The following is a 21,564-nucleotide window of genomic DNA, read 5'->3' on the forward strand; positions in this document are numbered from 1 at the left end:
GTAACATCTTATTATTCCTGTTGCATAGCCAGAAAATAAAGCTTGCTTTTCTAATAGCAAGCTGAATACACAGTTAAACTAGCAGGTGTTTTAAAAAAAAAAAAAAAAAAAAAGCATTGGTGCTCTTGTAAGCAGAATGGTGTTACTTCAGATCACTTCAAAGTATAGACAGAATGAGATTGGAATTGAAATCTGAGACTTAAAATGCCATCACTTACAGTTAAACTGAATAAAAATGTTACTTGATACGTGAGATACAAGTTCACTTTGTCTAGTTCAGTGGTTCTCAACCTCTTTTGTACCAGAACCCATTTGTCAATATTGGCCAGTCCCAACCCAGTGCCCCTCATTCCTGGCTTGCTGCTTCCAGCTCCCCGGTGTGTGGGGAGCATGGGGGCGGCCCAAGCAGCCCTTTGCAGGCTGGAACTCTTGACAGCCTGCAAGGGAAAAGCCATGGTTTCCCATGTTTGTTGATCCTTTTTTTTTAATTTGTTCATGACCCTTTCGTATATTCTCATGGTCCGTTTTGGGTTGCAACCCACGGGCTTGAGAAACACTGGGACTCTATTACAGGAGGATAAAAGCTATTAAAAGTACTGCTTTCTAAAGAAGAGAGCTTCAAAATGGTATAAAGGATCTTGATATCTGCTCTCCTTTTACTCCAAGGTGAAGTGTTGAGTGGCTTCAAGAATTCTCAATTGTATATGGAGGAATATGTGTTGAAGCCTAAGTGCCTAGCTTTATATTTTTGTTCTGGTTTGACACCAAATGTAAATAAATTAATATAACTTTTTGGTACAATTAATTTAACTTGCTGTAACTTAAACAACAGCATGCAAACCGGTTTCTCTATCAATTGTACAATATTTTTGTGAGGTGGGGCATGAGGCAATATGTCTCAGCAGAAAAAACATGGAGAGCATGAAGGCTAAATTTGATTGGAACTTGGGGTGCAAAGTGTAACAATATATGCCTTCAATGAAAGGTGGTTCACACAATGTATATTGCCTCTGCAGGACAGAAATGTGAATTCCAGGATGCTTATGTTTTAATAAGTGAGAAGAAAATTTCCAGTGTTCAGTCCATTGTTCCAGCTCTTGAAATTGCCAATGCTCACCGTAAACCTTTAGTCATAATTGCTGAAGATGTTGATGGTGAGGCTCTCAGTACTCTAGTCTTAAACAGGTAAGGCTTGCAATAGCTTTGTCACTTAGCCAGCTGTTCCTTTATCCTTGTAGAATAATGGGTATTTCTGGATTAAACTGCTTACATCAAAGAACACTAAGGTCAAAAGTGCATGTTGGCTTTTCAGCAGGGTTGCATTCATTTTTATTTAGACTATGCTCTAAGTGGTGTTCAGCATTTTGGCCCCACAGGCCATGTGAGCGGCACAGAAGTGGTCTGCATGCTGGAACTGAGCCCTGTGCTGCCCAATCCAGTGTGCAGGGCCTGTGGAACTCACTACAGAACCCAAGGGTTGACCCATATGCTGGGTTTGAGCACCAGTGTCCTAAGTAATACCTAGGGGAACAGTAACTGTTGTCTGTGGTCAGCTCAGATGATTCTGAAACCCAAACAGTTAATTAATCAAAGAACATGGTCATACACAGTTTAACACCATTAGAATCTTGATGTTCTGCGTTAACTCTTTCCAGACTAAAGGTTGGCCTTCAGGTTGTTGCTGTAAAAGCACCAGGTTTTGGAGACAATAGAAAGAACCAGCTTAAAGATATGGCAATTGCTACGGGTGGCGCTGTAAGTACACTCTGTGAGAATGGAAAAATGTGTATGAATTTAACGGTCTCACCAAGTGCTATTTTAATTTTGTGTTGCCATTTCCCATCCCCCCCATCTACTTTCATTCATTTATTTGGTAGCTTAGTGAATGGAAGTGATAGATAATTCAGTAATGAACTTTTCATATCCAAGTCACAGGTTCACAGTTGATGCAGGTTGAATGTCATTGAATGGTGTGGTAGATGTTTAATTGCCATGTGTCTGCCTTACATTTGGTGCTCTTTGGTAGTCTGAGTGATGGGTTGGGTATGTAACCTCTTTGTTCTTGGGTTATAGCTCTTCAAATGAGAAGCCTTTATTTGAAAGGGAGCTGTGAAAGACTGGTTCTGCTGCTACTGTCTGAATTGTTTTGCAGCTACATTTGAGACCCTTAATATTCAAACACCTTAAATGTCACCTGATGCCTGATATATTTTTTTTTTTTTTTTTTATCTGTATGGTATTCACAACACAATTAATTGTGTTGGTCTCTTTTTTTTTTTTCTCTTTTTTTTTTAACTGACTTGACTTCCTTGAAATCAGTAGTAACTGGGTGGCAGAGAAGAAACATGTCTGAGTGAATAAAGCCTAAGAAGCTCAAGATTATTTTCCTTATTATAATTATTGCCAGATATTTGAGTTTGAAGTTTAAACAGTGAGAATGCACCAGCTTCTTTTTCTCTTAAATCTAAAGAGACTCAGTGTAAAGAGTCAGCAAGCAGGGTTTAATTTGTGAGCCTTGAATGCATTGCTGGTAGTTCAGGGTTTTTTCCCCTGCTTCAAGCAGGCAAGTAATTTTTTCCGTTTCCTTGTCCCAATGTAAAGAAAAGAAAAAGCTTTGGAAATGGCTTGAGATAAGATATGGTAACTACTTGATACCTGATATGTCCTTGTAAACAGCTGTCAAACCTGGTGTTTGAAAAACATGAAAGCTTTCAGTACTACTAAAATATTGTAGTACAGCAAAAGCTGTGTTATCCAGCACCTTACAAACATGCATGCTCCATTAACTGGCATGCCAGTTGACACGGCAAAAGCAAAACCGGAAGTGCCCACAGGCAAAGGCACCTGTTCGGGCCTCTCAGGTAATGGGCATATTTAGTTATCCGGCATTCCCCATGGTGCCAGATAACAAAGTGTTTCCTGTACTACTGAAATCATACCCCTCTTCAAAACTGTCCAATTTTTGTCTGTAACAGTTCAGGCATCTGACGGTGAATTTTCTATTGTGGAATTGTTCTACTATTTGCTGTTAGCAATTTTTGGTTGGTACCTTTATGTGAAGACCTTGGATTCCAAGCCCCTTATCTAATATTTCAGGTATTTGGAGAAGAGGGTTTAAACCTGAATATAGAAGATATTCAGCCTCATGACTTTGGCAAGGTTGGAGAGGTCATTGTGACAAAAGATGATTCTATGTTCCTGAAAGGAAAGGGAGAAAAGGCTCAAATTGAAAAACGTATTCTAGAAATCACTGAACAGCTAGAAGTTACTACAAGTGAATATGAGAAGGAGAAATTGAATGAACGACTGGCCAAACTCTCTGATGGAGTAGCAGTACTAAAGGTGAGGAATTAAACATGTTTCTTCTGGTGTTTACCAAATAGATAGTAGTCTTTAATACTTTTATTAGCATTTTTTGGCTGATGGTCATATATTTGGTTCCTTGAAGGCTTGCAATTTAGCATAATGCCTCAGTCTTTTAAGTGCAGGACTGGTGCCTCTTTCGTCACATACAAGTGAACATTAAGTTTAAAAAAACTTGATTCTAACCAGTGAATAAGTGTAAGCACTGAACTTACCACAATCTGAGGGTCATCTAAAAGTATCCCCGAGGTGGGTTTTAGGGAGCTTGGAGGGGGGAAACCCTTTATGTAGTAACATAATGTGTGTGTGTATATACCAGAAGTGTACTTTATCTAGCTTTGTGATAGCCCTATTTAGGGTGCTCAGTTGGGCTCGCTCTCAAGGTTTAGGGGCTAGGAACATCGCGTACTGCTGTATAAAGTGGTTAAATAGAAATTGCCCGGTACGTAACGGAGGCACCATGCACATAAAGTACTGTCTGAATAAATCTTAAAATAAAATTTTGATTGGTTGCTTTTTAATATTTAGATGGAGAAATCTGTTGGCTAAGTGGTCTGCAGGACTTCTGGAATCTGCAGCATTTTATACAACTTTATTTTTTTTGCTCTAGGTTGGCGGCACGAGTGATGTTGAAGTGAACGAGAAAAAAGACAGGGTAACTGACGCGCTGAACGCCACTCGTGCTGCTGTAGAGGAAGGCATAGTCCCAGGAGGTGGCTGTGCATTACTTCGATGCATTCCCGCACTAGATGCTATAACTCCAGTCAATGAAGATCAAAGAATTGGTAAGCAAAATAAATTAGGTTCAATTTGATGCACTAATACATTTCTTAAGCTGTATTCTAACCTGTAAAAAAATAAAAAATAAAAAAATCACAGTACATGTGATTTTTTTAAGTCTATTTGTTCTTTTAGGCTTATTACTGTTTTTGCTTAACATATTCAGTCTTCTATTAATATGTAAAGAAACATTTTTTGTGGACCAGCGTGCAGTAAATCACCTGTTTAAAACAGCAGTTCCCCATATGTAAATACCACTACACTTCTAAAACCATTGAAGAAATAACCGCTGTTAATATAATAATGTTTAGAAGTAAAGAATGTTTCATTAGGAATCAAGGCTGATAGGGTGCTTTCAGTTTCTGAATTGTAATTTGTCATACATATGCCATGGTTTGAGCATGGAGTGTTAAGTGCTTATCCTGTAGAAAATAAAAATGATGCTTCAGTTGCCAGGAGTTAGGTCACTATCTTAATATTTTCCTGGGGGAGGCAGGAGATTGTTTTTAAGAGTTTTTTTTAAATTCATCTTGAAAACCTAACACTCCAGAAAAATGGTGAATTTGAGATGGCAGTAAAATGTGTGGGTCTGATGTAGACTACTAAGTATTGATTTCATTTTTTTAAGGCATAGACATCATTAAGAGAACACTGAAAATTCCAGCAATGACTATTGCTAAGAATGCAGGTGTTGAAGGATCGTTGATAGTTGAAAAAATCATGCAGAGCTCACCAGAAATTGGTTATGATGCCATGCTTGGCGATTTTGTGAACATGGTTGAGAAAGGAATCATTGACCCAACAAAGGTAAATAGTATCTTTGTTCATTGCAAAGTACTTTAAGACATACTTCATTGTTAGGGAAATTGGCATTAAATTTTTCCTTCATATTTTTAGGTCGTAAGAACTGCTCTGATGGATGCTGCAGGTGTTGCTTCCCTTTTATCAACAGCAGAAGCTGTAGTTACAGAAATTCCTAAAGAGGAGAAGGAAACTGCAATGGGAGGAATGGGTGGAATGGGGGGAGGAATGGGAGGTGGCATGTTCTAATTCCTGGAATAACCATGTATCATGAACTGTGATGGTTGAGGCTGACAGTTTGAAAACTTAGTCAGTGCAAGAGGATGGATAGTGACTGAAGTGAGGCTGGTGTTTTTAAAAGAATCACTGTAACCATCAGTTACTGGATTTCAGTTAAACACACGTAATTGTTTACAGTCATTGTCCATGCCTACAGATAATTTATTCTGTATTTTTGAATAAAGACATTTGTACATTCCTGATATTGGGTGCGAGATCCATGTACCAACAATTTTCTGCTTTAAACCCAATCAAGGCACGTAATTCTGTTCTGGAATTTATTGGTGCTTGCCACTACTAGAGAGAACTCAAAAGCCATTGTGTGGAAGACTAAAAAAGTGTACAAAGTAGACAAATATACAATTATGTGACAACCTTTATCTAATAAAATAGATTGTTCAAAGTTATGAAATGTATCACCTTATTCACCTGTACACAAATAGTAGTTAACATGACTCAGTGAACAGAGAACTCTGACACCAGTGCTTGGAACACTTGGGGTAGCTGTGTTTTACAAAACAATCTTCCCCTCACTAATAAGAAGCATCTTATTCTTACAGCTAGCTGTAGTCCTATAAGACTTTGGCAGGAACTGCATCCAGGCTCAGCTAGCATCACTTTTAAAAATGTACTCAAATGGTAATGTAGAAGTAAGTTATGTATTTTAACTTTTACTCTACTCCTGGAGTATTTACTTGGTTTCATATATGGAGACAAGATAGATTCTTTTAGCAGCAGTAGGGGAAAAATCTTCACGAACAGTTGACGTGAAAAGGATATGCTTCCTGAGTTTCCTTTAAGAAAAGAAATTTCTTTTCCAAGATCTACTTCCTCCAGTGCTGAGTAAATGAGTACCTTGGAGACCAACAGTTTTGTGTCACCAAAAACAACAAGAACGCTTCAAGTGGAGTTGTTTTTTAGCTGGTATTTTGGGAAGAATCTTAATGCAGCAAATGTGATCTTCCCTCCTCTTGCTCCCTTTACCTCTGTGCCCAAAATGGGATTTCTTTTTATTCCCTAGTTCCTCTGGGCTTAACTACACTTTGGTTAATTGTATCCACACAGTAAATGCCCCTGTGCTTTAAAATACCACCTGCCTTAATGTAAACAAGCTTTCAATATAAATCTGGCAATTTACTGTAACAAAAGGACAAGGGAATATAGCCTTTTCAGTTGATTATATTGAAGGCTTGTAAACTTAATTACTCTCCTGTTACATCTGAAGAATCCATTTCAAGTCTCTCCCCCCCACTTCAGAGAGGGAACATTTACCAACCCTAACACCAGTGTTTCCCAGCTGAGACTTTCTTACATGTCCTTTCTAAATATTAAATGGTGTTTACCCCTCATTGATGTTCTAATGCTCCAGTGCACCCTGTTTAGCAGAGTTTACTGAAAACAGATTTTGATGTTTGAATGCATAGTTATCCACCAAATGTAGGGCATCCCATATTTAACTACAACTGTGGAAGGTAGGAGTGGAGGATTTGGACAGCACAGAGCATTCAAACTCCAGCTGCCAGATGCACAGCACTTACAGCAGCATGGCCTTCACTTCTTTTCATAACCAAGATGGTTTGATAAAAGTTTAGGCTGAGTGTGGCTACAAGTGCTGCATTTAAAATTCCCCTTGTAATTCTTGTGCCTTTTAGACTTGCCATTATTTTTAAAGGAGTTTGCTTACCAACTTTACTTCTGATCAATGCTGATGGCTTCCTGCCCTGCAGATAAGTAGTCAGTATATACAATTGCATTAGTAACTGTGACTCAACCTCCCCTTCCCACTGGAGCATTGTCAGTTACATATTGAAAAAAGGTAATAGTGCATTCCTTACTGACAGTAAAGGAGCAAGATCTCTCTAAGAGAACTATCCTTTAACATTACCAGACTTTGTTCAGGTTGATACCAATACATTGTTACAAATGTACAGGCTTTAACTACTAATAACTTAAACTTGAATAATATATTAACAAACACCGCAAAAAAAGTTTAGAGAAAGCAAAGCTTTGTTATGATCTGTACAATGAAACTGCTTGGCAGAAAAAGGAAGGCCATTATGGTTGGCTAGGTTATACTAGCTGCCCTTCAGTTTTTATACTTAACACCTTATATTGCACTTGATTGAAGCTTGAATATTCTATTTACATCAGGCTGCATATGTGCATGTTTTGTACAGTAATATGATACACTAAGCTGACAGATGCCCACAAAAGGAGAAAAGCACCTCTCTTATAAATAAAGTTTACAAAACTAGTTTACAGTAAAGGTATATGGGCTAGTAGTTTTTATGTGTGGTGAACTTCATGAAGCATAAACTCTTGAGGTATAGTGGTTTCTGGACCATGGAGTTTGGATGATCTTCTTTCAAAGGCAGCTACCATCTGCTTAACCACTTCATCAAAAAACAGTGTAGCAAGCTGCGAGTGTAGGAGTGACCGAAATTCAAAAGAAATCTGTGTGAGAAATGAAGAAAGATTATTCCAGCATCTACCACTACAACCAAATGTCAGGAATTACACTATAGAAACTCTTCTACTGTAAGCATACAACTTTTTTTTTTTTAAGTTTCCCATTGCTTTGTATGCAAGTTGTAGGGAAAAAGAATATTTCTAAACTCTCAAGACTTGTAAGGGAAGTTACACCTATCATCTGAAGGATAAGGTGGTATCATGTACCATTTTAGAAAGGGAACTGATCATATTTCTGTTAAAGAGGACATATCTTTGTATAATGCAGCTTTTTTTTTTTTTTTTTTTTTTTTTTTTTACATCATTGTCTAAAGTATCCCAAAACACTTCTGAGGGAAAAAGCACAAGTCAGAGCAGTAGGAAAGAATAGAAAAAAAAATAATAAAACCATAAACCATGCAATGAGTAGAAAAGTTGTTTGAAGAAAGATTGGTATTGGTAAAGCATAGACAGGTCAATGAGGACTGATAGCTAAGCTACAGCAAGCTAAGAATCTTTAAGAAAAAAATAAAAAAATGAAGGTGAAATGTGTGGAGGATATGACTGGACATGAGACACTGAGGTAAGACTTCATTTTAACACTTAAATTTGTTTTTACCTCAAGTCCTGTCGTGGTTGTAATATGCTAAAGCTGTATTTAAAGCAAGAATAACAATTGTAAGTTAGAGGTGCCAACTGCTACTCTTGTTCATTTTTCAGTGGCTCTGGCTATAGTTTTAATCTTCCTGCAAACTGCACTTACTGTTCTCACACAACATCTCAAGTATTCCTCCATGTCTCCACTCTTCCCCTTGAGCAAAAAAATGGGACCAAAGCAGAAGGGTTGCCACCTGTGCAACAAGCCCTAACTTTCTACTGAAGTGGCAGTTACTAGATCTGCCACCACCCCCCACCCTCCCCGCTAACCTATATTCTTGTAAATTAAGCTGGGGCCATAACAGGCAGGGCTGAGGAACCAACCCACTGTGAGCCAGATAAAATCCCTTGGTGGGCTGTATTTCCCACCCCCTCCCCCAGTTTAAGAGCTCAAATGCAGCTTACATTAGACATATCTCATTAAAAGTCACTGATAACTTTATTAGCAGCAGAGTGATTGAATACTGGCACATCAGCCTACTGGAACAAGCAACTGCCCAAGGCTCAGATTTAAAATTCTAATACCTTTAAAAGTTGTAATTATTTCATCTAACGGCTCATTTATTACATAAAATGTAATACCAAGTCATATAACTGAAGATTGTGGTAAACTCTGCTATTAGTGTCTACAGCTGTATACACTCAAACTATTAAATTTTAAGGCAGATAAACACCATTGGAGTCTTTTTCCTATATAGACTTTTAGTAATCCCCAATGTGACAGCCTGTTAATGTACTGTGACTAAATAACTCTAAATTAATGGGGAGGAGGGTGGTGTCATTCACTGGCTAAATCCTACTGAGAGTCAGTAATGGAGCAAGGATTAGAGTTTATAAGTGACCAACTCTTAGTCTAGTGTGAAAGCCAGTCATTTTTACTTCTGTCACTAATGCAAAATATTTTGTCCTTTAAAAAAAGATGTGCATAATTAAGGGTATTGATGATTCCTCACAAAGTTGGAAATGCCCATTTAAGGGCCAATATTCAAATTTCATACATGTTCTCCACCTGAAATGTTATAAAGTGGCTTAGATTAAAAATAACCTTTTAAAAAAAAATAAAAGGTTTGTGATTCCCTAGCACAAAGTTTCTGGATTCTGGAATTTATTTAAGGCACTAACTTTTACAACTAGACTATAATTTAGGCTAAAGCCTTGCAAAGTTTCAAACAAGATGTCACTGGAATTGGTGTAAAGGCCTAGTGCTGCCTTCTGGAGGAACTTTGAGACTTTGTATAAGGGTTTTAGGGAGTTTGTAGATTCCATAAGTGAAGTGACAAGCAAGCCAAGTTGTATGAGAAATTTCATTTTACAAGTGCTTACAAAAATCTCTCAGCAGTAGACTGAAGGAAATTAGGCCAGGGGAGGAGCATTTCAAGTGACAAGAGCTTTCTTCTATTTATAGGGGAGAGACTTTTAGACACAAGAATACCAGCAGGTGGCAGCAATATTGGCCTGAGCACAGGAAAGCACAGTTAAATAAAGGTAGTCTTGACAATAAATGAGAACTAGAAAAAAAAAAAAAAACACTGGGGGGGAACCCATATTAGCCAACCAGATAGTGTATCAGAATAATGAACACAGCTTTGAGTTGTACCACATCAGAGCAAGCCTACTTGTGGCTGGTTACCTCATGACCATGAGATGTTTCAAAAACTAACTATTTGTTGTTACAACAAATTAGTTAGAATACAGGTCTTGCTGAGAACATCAGAAGCAGCCAGGGTATTTGTACTGACCAAGAGAGGACAGGGGAGCAGTACAAAGGAGAAAGAATTAAGATAGTAAGCAATAAGAAGGAAAGACATTAAGTTAGAAACAAACAAGTCTCAGCTAAATAAGGTGGATTCTTCTTAACAGCAAAATCTATGAAGTTTAGGAACAGAGCTACTGGTGAAGTCCCCTCTGAGACGCTTATAATTTGATTGCAGGGGGTTGTTTGATCCAGTAACATTTTGATGGATCCAGTAACATTCTGAGTTGCTGATTTACCATTCTGTCCAGGCATATTTGTTTGGCCAGCAAATAACAGTTAGCAGCTTGAGGAAAAACACTCAAATGCCTGAAATGTTTATGTTGGGAGCTAATGGTCAGTGGCAACGCATAGGGGATGCATGTGCACCCCCTGACTGGCTACACTTGCTGCTTAGGCAATGGGCAGGGGGGGGCAGGTAGGAGTGCCAGTGCTCCCCCTGCAAGTACAAGCTGATCGCTGCAGCTGCTCCCAGAAGCGGCTGCAGAGAGATCAGCCACAGGGGACCCCCTTCCTGGACGGCAAGATTGGCTGGAGGGGGGGGGTATGTGCCCCCCCCCAATAGGGCAGCACCAGTTGCCTATGCTAGTGGTTGCAATGTAGAAGGAAGGTGTCTTGAGATAATTCTGTAGGAAAACTTTGATGTGTAAAGGCTATAAGACTTACCCCAAATATTAATATTTAAAGTTTGTTGGGTTGAAATATAAAATTGCAAATGTGTATTCAGTAACAGTAGCTATGAGGAACAAGCATCCCCTGGTTAGAAGTCGCTTTCCATTTCCTGTTTATACCACACAGTGGGCTTAATTACAGTACTTACTGAAAAATCCAATGTACATGTTCTTGGATAACCAGGGATTCCAGGGCTGAAACGCCATACTGTTTCCAAGTGATTAAATAATTTCCCATCTGTGCAGGATGCCTAGAAGACAGTTTAAGTTAAGCTACAGCTCAACTCTCATATATTTGATATAAAAGGTAAGTCTGTCCTTCTGAAACTGGTATTAAGAAAATGATAGGGGCAGGGGGTCGGGTCAGCCACTGTGATCCATTGTGGTCCCTTCCGACTCTACATATGAATGTTTTCACATTTAACTAAAAATAAAAGGCTGTGGTGTAGCTCAAATGTACTCCTGCACTAAGGTCAAGGTGAAATCCTAACGCAATTTTATATAACATAACCAAGTCCTCTTTGCAAGGTCTGTCTTGTGTCTAGAGAGAGGTGGGTGGTATATACTTCCATCTACAAGCCACACAACAGTTTTCAACCCAGATGGAAGTGTCTCATATCTTTGCAGGTATAGCAAGTAGAATTATTTTTAAACAAAGCATATGAATATATAACCTTTATGTTAAGTTAGATACACTGACACTCATTATAAATAGTGTTTGGATACTGTGCATCATCAAAAAGGTAATACTAGTGACCAAGTTGAATTACATCTTAACTGTCACCAGCTTTTGTAAACTTGAGTGCTCACGTGATATGCCTTTACGCCTACATATTACTGCTTTTATTGCAAATCTCTAAGACTACATCATGAAGGTATTCATCAACAGAAGGATAGCAGAATCTGGCCACAAATTTACATATTTGACTTCAGTTACCCACAAGCAGTATTAACCAGATGGCTGAGGTAGGGTCTGACTACAGAGTCCTTATCCAAATCCCCAAAGAGTATAAAGGAATTAATTAGTTTCATAACCTTTATGTTAGGGTTAATTTGCTGTGGGCCCTATTTTCATTTGATGCCAAACTGTGCTTTGGCCAAGCTGCATTTCTAGTGTAGGACTGAATGATAATTTCTTTAAGATAGACTCAAAGAAACTGCTTTGCAGTTGGCTTGAAATTCCTAGAGGAATGATACAGTTCCTTCTCTAAGCTGAAGCTCAGCATCTTACCACTGAAGTTTTTCTAGATACATAAGATGCATCAAACTGGGATGTTTTTCCTTCATATTTCCTTCTTTTGCTACTACTACTTCCACCTCATCGTGAGTAGCTACCTATTAGGTTAACTGCTGATCTTTTAAATCACCATAACAATACAATACTTAGCAAGCAAGCAGTTCTCTCTGCTACTGTCACTGACCCTGTGGAATGGAACAATGGAAATTTAAGGAAAAGTCCTATCTTAAACAAGCCTAACAAATATGGGAGTGTCCTTAAGTCCAACAAAAAGACTTCACCCCTCATCACTATCTTAGAAGTATTATAGTCTTTTTCAAGGCTAGATTTGCCCTTTTAAAAGGTGAGCTATAAAGCACAGAGGTAGCTGGCAAGTCAGTCTGATAGCTGTGTCAATGCAGGTATATTCTAGGTCAAGAACCAGTCAGGATGGAGGTCAGTCAGTATGTGGAATCTGACCATTCTGCTGAAAGTGTTTGACTTCCTCAGGTCCACAATAGATTATTTTTACTCCAAACATGAAGGTGTATTTTGAGGAAGGACCCATCAGTGCTGCCTTGCAATATACCTCTGCCAGGCGTAATAAGAAAGCCATTTTTGCTCTGACCAGTGTTTCACAAGAAAAATACCAACAAAGAATAGGGAAGAGGAAGGGTAGAATTGAACTGCATGTCCAAAATATTATCATCAGTTTTCTGTAGCATGAAGTGGAATTGCTACAGATATGGTCAAGATGATCTCTTAAGTGAAAGATTAGGCAAGGTGAGTATCACAGAAACACACCTTAAGTTCCCAAGCAGCCAAATCAATGCCTGGACTGGTAAACAGAACAAGTAGGCCACTCAAGTGACACATCTCTGCCTAAACTGATCTCCCTTATTCTGCCTTGTAACTATTTCAGTAATATAAATTTCTGTTCAAAAGGGTAAATATTAAGAAGTAACATTGCCTATGAAACCTAAAAGAATATGAAGTACAGTTCTTTTTCTTCTGACTAAATTAATGCTAGAGATACAACAACAGACCTAGTCTCATCTTCCCATCAGTCTTGCTATTGAACAAGCCTTCACCATTAAAGGGAAAATCCTCCGTTTTGGTTTGAGCCTTCCCGGACAGGCCAGATAATTTAAGTCATGCATGCTGTAAGAAGAGCGTTAGATGCCACAGTTCTTGCTGAAGTGTCTGAAGCATCATACTCCTGTTTCTCTGAGCAGCGTGTAAGTCAATATTATGATTATTTAAAGAGACATAATATATACAAATTAGCATACCTTACAATGAAGAAAACAGGAATTGGTATGTCTGTATCTCAGTAATGACAAGCTATTTCTCACACAAAACAAGAGCTTTTTTTCTGATTTTTAGCTCCCATTTTAAAGAGATTCGCAACAGTATAGAGCCACGCAAAGCAACTTTAGAATTAACTTTTTTGTTTTAATTCACCATTTTCTGTTCTCTACTTGATTTTATTTCAGAAACAAAATATATTAGGAACACAAAGCCCACAAAAAAAAAAAAAAAAAATTACCTTAACCAGGTGAGGTTTCACTAGGGTGATAACTGATGTATATCTTTCTACCACTGGAGGAAAGCCTATTTCTAGATGGGCTTTACAGTATCCAGAACGTTTGGATAATATGTTTGACTTTTTACACCAAGGAACAAACTGTTTGTAGTCCTCCACACCAGCAACAACTTCATACATTTCCTGCATGGAATACCTGGTAAAAGAAACATGGCCATTACAAGCTAGAAAACATATAGACTAGAAGTTCAATACAACAGCTTTCTAGGCTTGAACAATTTGCACTGGCAACTAATATTATGGTTTCCTAATTTCTGAGTAGGTGACTATGCAAACTAATTCTTTTAGCAACTTTTAACTGAAATATAAATAGAGCACAATAGATGCCTATTGCACAGTGTAATATGCTCATGTAAGGAAACAATTTTGACTCCAATACAAATGGATATTTTTAGACATTTTAAACAATTAGCTAAATTAGGAAAAAAGGTGTAAGAAATTTGGCTTAAATTAGTATCATCACAAAGAGGCAAGATACCTGAACAGCTAAGGTGCTGTTTGTGATGACATGCATTCAGAAAAGTACTGGTATGAGAGGAAATCTGTGCTTACCATTATCTGTTTAAACTGTTTCTATAGGACCTTTGCTTTTAAATTCAAGGGACTAAATCCTGCAGACACAAATGTTAAGTAATATAAGATTGGTCATGTGCATGAAATTACTTATATCCATAAGTGTTTGTAGGACTGGATACTAAGTTACTTGCCTTTGAAAAAGAGAAGAGAGAGAAACAAAGGCTGAATGTCACAATTCTGAACACTGCACTTACAGATGTTCAAAAGCAGCCAGCATTAAGTTTCTGAGTGTTTCAGAGTATGAAACCTCTCAGTTTTGTTGTGCTTGAACATGAAATGGATTTTGCAAAAGGAGGAAGAGACATATTTTCTGACTGATGATGTTCTTATTGAAAACCTTCACCTGAGTTTCTGGTAAGTCTAATTCCATTTGAAGCCTTAAAAATAGGAAAAGGAACAAAGGAAATTTTAGTCCTGGCAGGTCCGTAACTGGCTTTTATGAGGAAAACTAGCCAATTGCCTGTCAAGAATGATGGGGGAGGGGGGAGCAAGCAGGGATGGAGCCCTGTGCCTCCTCCCATCCAGGCCTGCTCCCCACTCCCTGCTGCAGCGGGCCTGGGCTGACCTGGCGGTGGTGGAGGGATGGGAGAAGCAGGCTTGAGGCGGACATGGGGGGTGGGAGAGTGGGCCCTGGCCAGGATGTGGCGGAGGCCCATTCTTTCCCTCCCCACATTGCTGCCATGTTGAGCCAGGCCCATTATTTCCCCTCCCCCCCCCCATCACTGCTGCATTGGCCCTACAGGCAGCATCCCAAGCCCACTTTCTCCACCCCTCCCCCCCTGCCATGCCACCAGTGTCACCTCCAGGGAGTAAGTGGGGTGGTGAGACCAGCTCCAGTGACCTTTCACTCCTCCTCCCCCCTGTTCCATTGTTGCCACCTGCAGGGAGGCAGGGGGGGGGCAAAGCTGCTGCTGTTGCCCCTCCACACCCTGTTCTGTCTGCTCTGTTGCCACTACCTCCTGGAAGCCAGGCAGGGGGAATGAGGCCAGCCATCGTGGTATGCTGCCACCTGTCCGAATGCTTCTTTACACTCTGATTGGCTGTTTGTCAGCCAATCAGAGTGCGAATAAAGTATTATTAACAGACAGACAGATTAAGGCTTTTATGACATTAGAATGTGGGGCCTCAGTTTTTGTTGGTTTTGCCAAGCCTTTAAGCTAGAGCAAATATTTGTCCCCTCCATTTTTTATTGCTGTTTTGTACTTTTTTGGTTTTCTTGTTATTGTGAAATGAGCTTCAAAAAGAGTCCTCAAAATACTGTGGAATTAACTTTCCATAGAAGTTTAAAAGAACTCTTTCAGACCATTCAAGACCTGGAAAACTACGAGTTCTACTGGGATGTGATGCAACGCACGCAGGCACACCTTTCTGCTGTAGCCGCTTCTTAGTTCAGCTCTGGCAAGCCTCCTGAAAGCCGAGATGTACAGGACAGTTCCACCTGTTTCCAGGACAGACCCTGCAGGATCAGACCAGGAAGGGCTGCACCAAGACAATACTGCAGCAGTGACTTCCTGGTCTGACTCTGCAGGAAGCACTCAGTACAGTTCCAACACGCCACAGTGATAGTGGCAGTGTGGTTAGTGAATACAATATAATTATATGGATCTAATCAATTAACTGTATATTAATAAATAATATAGTTAAATGCTTATAAATGTTCATAATTTTTTTTTCAAATCAGGTGCTGCTAGATTACACTTTGAGGGGTGACTTGAGTCTGAAAAGGTTGAAATTACTGTCCCACAAGTTAAACAAATGCACTGTGCAGCCAACTGCTACCAAGAAGAGAAGATGGGTCAAAAGGAAAAGGAAACAATATCTCTCTTCCAGCCTAAAAAGAAAAGTTCTACTCTAAAAGAAAATTAGTGGGAAGGAGGGGGAAAAAGGGTGGGAAATCAAGAATGGTAAGGATGAGAGTTATTGTCCAATCTTCCTTTCAGACATGCATATTTCACTGCAGTACAAGGATAGTCGAACAGGTTCATACTAAAGCAAAAGACTGAAGAGGAAGCATTGTATCTAGTGGATAGAGTATGTGATGGGGGATAGAGGGTAGAAACCTGGGACAAAATCCTGAGTATAACAAATTCACCAGGAGTTTGGCCACAGACTTTAATGGGCAGGATTTACCTAGGGTTCTTGTTCTCAAGATTTCTGTTTCTTCCATATACAAAAGATTACGCTCTCTCCATATATCTGGAGCAACTTAAAAACCTCAAATGAGAGGTGTACCATAAATGCAAAATAGTTCAGTTTAGTTCTTTATATTATTTCGGTGGATGCAATTTGCATCAGTACATCAAATGAATAATGCATTCTTTTCCCATAGAAGGGGCAGAATTTTATTCATGAAAATGTTATTCCTGAAATGAGTCATATAGACCTTTATTTATATATTTAATTTAAATAGAAGTTCCTAGTCATTTTGGATGCCTTCTTCTTTGGTGTTCAGTTTTGGAACAGAGGGGCCTGATTTTCAAAGAGCTTATGCTCAACTACTTTGGACAAGCAGGGTCCTTTAAGTCTAAAGAACAAAAGAACTGCCTTACTGAGTATTCTCTCTCTGACAACAGCAAAGATCAATTGTTTTAGAGGAAGACTATAAGAAACAGGACATGTAGAGAATGATCCATTCCTTGTCATAGCCTCTTGGTTCTAAGCAGTTATGGAGCTATGGATATCCCTGACGTCTCTCGAGTATGCAAGTAACTAGTCACCATTGAAAATTTAGGCCATAATCTTTTAATTCTAACATTTTAATTAACTAAGGCAACCCATGGGAACTAAACATGAACACTGAAAGCCACCTGCAAAAGTGTTTCTATGGTTCTCCAATACAAACCCTATAATTCTTCTCTCAGAATATTCTTTTCTTTTGTTTACTAGTGGCGCAGCAATATTGAAGAAAGTTCTTCTTGGAACATTATGGTTCGTTACAGATGCTCGCAATGGAGGAATTCTGCTCATCAGAATACCACAGGAAGCCACATGCCTGCAATGGTGAGAGTGTTGTATTATTTTGTGTTTTGAATTAGCAAAACAACTTATAAATACATTTTAGTGGCATGTAGGCAATCTGTTACGCTGCATTCCTGAAAAATTTGGATTCAAATGAGAGAAACTTCACAAGTCAGTAAGCTGTCTAGGGTGCAAGGTTATTTTTTTTTTTGCCATAGGAGATACTAAAAATAGCTTACAGTCACGAGAAAAAATAACTGACGCACAGCAAGACACAAAGGCCTCCCCTTTATAAACTTGGCTTTACATCCATCTGAGGCCACGTAATAAATGTATTTCGACTCACAGAACAGCACTTCCTACTAATATTCAAGTTGTTTTCATAAGTCATCTGTTCCATTTTGTCCCTTTTCTAACTACAGGAGCAAGAAGGAAAAAAAAAAAAAGCTTGGACGAGAGTACATAGCTGAATTCCATTATAAATACATTCTCCTTCACCTCTGCCCTCAATTTCTCTTAAAAGCCAGTTTCTAACTGCAACTCAGTTCTCATGGAAAATCATCATGTAAAACTTTGAACTCATGTATTTTTGGAAATAAAACCTCATCACACTTTTTAGGGAAAACTAGCAATTTTAAGGTCACATTTGTCAATTCAAGATTACAGAAAAATACAAAACACATCGTACTTAGATGTTCAGTACAAATCTCTTGATATTTATGGAGTCTCTACTTAGTTAATTTTTAGATTCTGCCTAGATCAAACTCTCCAATTTTTAAGCAGCACACATACATTCTTTGACAAATATTCACCTTGAAAGTCCTGATTTTCATCATCAAGGAGTTAAGAGATCCACAACCTATCAGTAGTCTCCTCTTCCTATTAGTTAAAGAATAAGCTGTTTATTGTGTTTTCTTATAAACCAATTAGAGGCATAACTCTAGAATCAGGCAGTCATAAAGATGGTAAGTTAAAAATGGAACTGACCTTCCCCATTTATTTACATAGCATACTGGTGGATACAGCTTCTCCTTGCCTACTGAAGGTATCTAGCAAGCTGTAGTTACCACACAAACAGTCAACTATTTAGAGAACAAGCTATTAACTCCTGGCCTGTAACTTAACTTTTTCATGTCTGGACACATCTTGCTAGGAAGTAACTAATGCTAGGTATGAAGCAGAACAGCAGACTACAAATATTTAAATTATAAACACTGAAGAGAAAAAAAGAATTGGAACTGCACCAAAGGTGCAACAGAGTATTATAATAGGAAAGGGGAAAGACTATGTAGGACAGTTGTGCTCAGCCACCAGCCCACAGGCTAAATCTAGCTTAGAAACATACATCGCCACAGGACCAGAAATTTGACAGTGGGGAAGCAGTGGCAATTAACACTGCCACCACTCTTCTGCTGTCAAATTTCCAAGCCCCGAGGGCCAAGTAACAGTGCTGTGAATGGGGCTGGGTCCATGGGTGCAATCTGGCACTGACTGGGACTGATCTGGGAATGCACAGCAGAGGCTAGAGTTCAACCAGCATGCAGAGCTGAGGCCCTAGCCAGACTGGCCTTGCACACTGGACTGGATCTCAGCCAGGCCTGCCCCACACACTGCACTGGACGCATGGACCAGCCTTGCTCCCCTCATCTAGCCTTCAGGGTTGAAAGGTTGGGCACCACTGATCTAGGGAAACCACTGACCAAGATTTACTCGTTTTTGGAATAGTATCTCAAGAGTTGTGGATAATATTTTGTTACTAAAAAGAGGGCTGAACAACATGGCCAAAGAGGTACCAAACTGGACTGATCTCACATTGGCCATATGACACAAAAGGCTTATCTGTCCGTTTAAACAGGCATTCAAAAAACTGAGCAGACCCTTATTTTGGAACGAAAGCCCCATTTTTTTCATTTAAATTTGCTTTGCTATTAGGCTATATAGAGACCATTTTCAAAAAGGAATGTTTAACATAACTGTAGAGAAAATTGTTGTTTCAAATGATTTGCCAGACACTTCCATAATCCAATTCTAAAAGACCACAGAGAGTAAGCAAATCCCATTTTAGAACTCAAAAAGTACTTGGCTTCTACTCCTGTGTTCACCCCACTCTGGATATAGTGCAAACAACTTTCATATTTTTATATATTTATTTTTGTCTAATTCCAATTATTTGCTGCTTTATCACATGAACACTAGCCCAGCCATAAGGTTCTCATTCCTCAAAATGGAAATAAATTACCACTGTATTATAGAGATGAATGAGATGTACGTTCAATTTTTTTTTTTTTTTTTTTTTAATTAAAAAGTAAGCCCCACTGGTCACAGCTGAAAAAATAATGTAATGTTAAAAGAGATCTCCAACAGATAGTAGATAAGACTGACACTAGTGCTGAGGCTGTGTCAATGTAGTTTATCTACAGTATGCCAAATGTCACTTTCATAAAGTTAAGCCATCAAAAGCCATGTGACAAGCTGATCTAATTCCAATTCCCAGTGGACAGCTGTCCATGTCCTGAAAAACAAACACTGCCAACATCCCAATTATAATCTTTCAGACTAAATGTCCACAAAAAACTAAATTACTACTTCACCCCGAGAAGCGGATTACTAACCCTATCACAGTACCCTGCTGTGTTAAATAGAAGGCACCGATGACTGTACCAGTCAAGAGAAGCCATCTTTGCTTTTCAGGGCAATCAATCCAGCACCTTTAACCAGCTTTAAACTCGCTTAAAAAGGTTAAACTAAGAATATACAGATATTTCATAGATTGGTTTACTGATTTGCACCAAATCTAACCATTGCTGTTCTGTTCTAAGCAAGCCTGACAGAAATGGTTTAAGATCTCAATCTACCTTGATGGTACATTTTAATGAACTCATTACCTACCCTTTGCAGACCACTAAACATAACATGCACACCAAGCCAGTTGCTGCAAGATGATCTCCAGAGGAATATTTTTGTAAACAAGAATTGCAAGCCATTGTAGTAGCAAACTGACCATTTTTTCCCCACACTGAAAGCCAACTTTTAGGAGGCCGTATATCATTTTACTGTAGGTTAACGACTTAATAACTGATAAATTGAAAGTCCCTTGAACATTATCAAGAACTCATAGATCATAGGTACCAGATAACTGGTACCTTCAAATCCTTACTCATTTCCTGGCTTTTTACCCCAGTCATGCAGACAGAGCAAAAATCTAGATTTTGGAGAGCCTGAAAGCAACTGCATGGTGGAAATATGCAGCACAGCTATCATTCCCTCCCTCCCCTTGTGCAACTTTCCCCTCTATTTTCCACATTTGCTCTTCTCTGTAGTAGATGAAGAAGCAGCGTGCATGTCACAGTGCTCTGTGAAGGAGCAGTCTTAATTTTTCTCCGTATAAGCAATCACCCGCACATTAAACAGACATAAGGATTTCATACCTCCATTATGCAAACTACAAGTATAGCTTTGCAAATTTTGTTTAATATGAATATACGATCACGTACTAAAGTGAAAAGCATGTACATAACAGCAAGGAGGAGCTGTACTCCCCTAACAGATCCTCTCTCTCTCCCTGAAATAAGCCTTCCTGACTCCTAAACACACACTCACTTTTAAACAATGTGTAAGCAGGCTGGAAAATGTCTGGACACTAAGGGGTGGCCAACCAGCAGCACCAGTCCCACTGTCAGTGCAGCGCAGCAGCAGACAGGGCAGAGCAGGGAGCAGACAGCAGAGCAGGAGATCAGCAGTGGCACTCGGGGCGGGTAACCTGTAGTCTGCCTGCCACAGAACTCGGCCCCGCTGTGCTGCAAACCTACGTGCCCCTTATTCGGTAGCATTTAACCGGCCGGGGCCTGCCCTCAATCCAGAATGAAGACCAGACACTAAATAGTATAAAAACCCCACCCTGCTGCGCACGACCTGCCCGAGGCCGACGACATCCCTGCGGGCAGAGGAAGCACCGCAGACAGAGCAGGAGAAGCACTGCCCGGGGCCCCACGCCTGCGCCGGCTCGGCCGCCACCAGCCCCTTCTTGCCGGGCACCAAATCAGCGCAGGCGCCGGCTCAGCCCTCCAGGCCCGCGAAGCCTGGACAAACCCCTCAGGCAGGGACCGGATACCCCCAGCGGCGCGTCTTTCCGCGCTTGGCCTTTAAAGGAAGCGGCAGCGCCGAGCCCCGCCCCTCCGACCGCGGCTGCGGCCCCGCGCGGAGGGCGAGGGACAGGCTGTCACTGGCCCTTTAAATCCCACGGCGGCCTCGTACCTGAGGGCGCCTCTGAGCGGCGGCGCCGCCAGCCCCTCAGCCAGCGCCTTGCCTAGCGCACAACCGCTCCGCGCCATCTTCCGCCCGCTCTCCCACCCCGGCGCCGCGCTAGCTGCATAGCTTAACTGCTGCCAGCACCCGGCCCGCCCCTTCTCTCCGCAGAGCCAATCATCACGCGGCAGCGCCGCGCACTCCGCCTATC

General features: G+C 40.0%; 2 protein-coding genes across 7 annotated transcripts in view; one reads left to right on the forward strand and one right to left on the reverse strand.

Annotated features, from left to right (window-relative positions):
- The window catches only part of HSPD1 (heat shock protein family D (Hsp60) member 1), a gene marked incomplete at its 5' end in the record, with an annotated part of 16,373 nt that extends 10,738 nt beyond the window's left edge, over window positions 1-5,635 (forward strand). Inside the window, 6 exons of the mRNA XM_006035472.3 lie at window positions 1,017-1,185; window positions 1,656-1,755; window positions 3,097-3,342; window positions 3,974-4,148; window positions 4,772-4,950; window positions 5,041-5,635. Of these exons, the coding sequence (XP_006035534.3) occupies window positions 1,017-1,185; window positions 1,656-1,755; window positions 3,097-3,342; window positions 3,974-4,148; window positions 4,772-4,950; window positions 5,041-5,193 (1,022 nt within the window). The remainder of the gene's footprint in view (window positions 1-1,016; window positions 1,186-1,655; window positions 1,756-3,096; window positions 3,343-3,973; window positions 4,149-4,771; window positions 4,951-5,040) is intronic.
- An 834-nt stretch (window positions 5,636-6,469) lies between these two features.
- On the reverse strand, window positions 6,470-21,483 carry COQ10B (coenzyme Q10B). Of its 6 annotated transcripts, none has more exons than XM_025191617.1 (7): window positions 21,363-21,470; window positions 17,921-17,987; window positions 17,455-17,524; window positions 16,993-17,142; window positions 13,518-13,710; window positions 10,902-11,003; window positions 6,470-7,677 (listed from the first exon to the last, which is right to left on the reverse strand). In XM_025191617.1, exons 4-7 carry the CDS (start codon window positions 17,115-17,117, stop codon window positions 7,510-7,512), a joined length of 588 nt encoding a protein of 195 aa, XP_025047402.1. In that variant the 5' UTR covers window positions 17,118-17,142; window positions 17,455-17,524; window positions 17,921-17,987; window positions 21,363-21,470; the 3' UTR covers window positions 6,470-7,509. The 6 variants fall into 6 exon arrangements, with proteins under 6 accessions (XP_025047402.1, XP_025047404.1, XP_025047403.1 ...); XM_025191619.1 differs by having other exon boundaries at window positions 17,396-17,524; XM_025191618.1 differs by having other exon boundaries at window positions 17,348-17,524.
- Between the last annotated feature and the right edge of the window lie 81 nt (window positions 21,484-21,564).

The sequence above is a fragment of the Alligator sinensis genome, unplaced genomic scaffold (genome assembly GCF_000455745.1).
Source record: "Alligator sinensis unplaced genomic scaffold, ASM45574v1 scaffold1229_1, whole genome shotgun sequence".
NCBI classification, from domain to species: domain Eukaryota; kingdom Metazoa; phylum Chordata; order Crocodylia; family Alligatoridae; genus Alligator; species Alligator sinensis.

Bases quoted from the DNA above. Each gene is read 5' to 3' on its own strand.
- COQ10B (XM_006035473.3), bottom strand. From the start codon at position 21,439: ATGGCGCGGAGCGGTTGTGCGCTAGGCAAGGCGCTGGCTGAGGGGCTG. The intron at 17,143-21,362 runs GTACGAGGCCGC...TCACCATTGCAG, and splicing joins CCGCTCAGAGGCGCCCTCAG to GCATGTGGCTTCCTGTGGTA. The intron at 13,711-16,992 runs GTTTGTATTGGA...TTCTTTTACCAG, and splicing joins TCTGAGAGAAGAATTATAGG to GTATTCCATGCAGGAAATGT.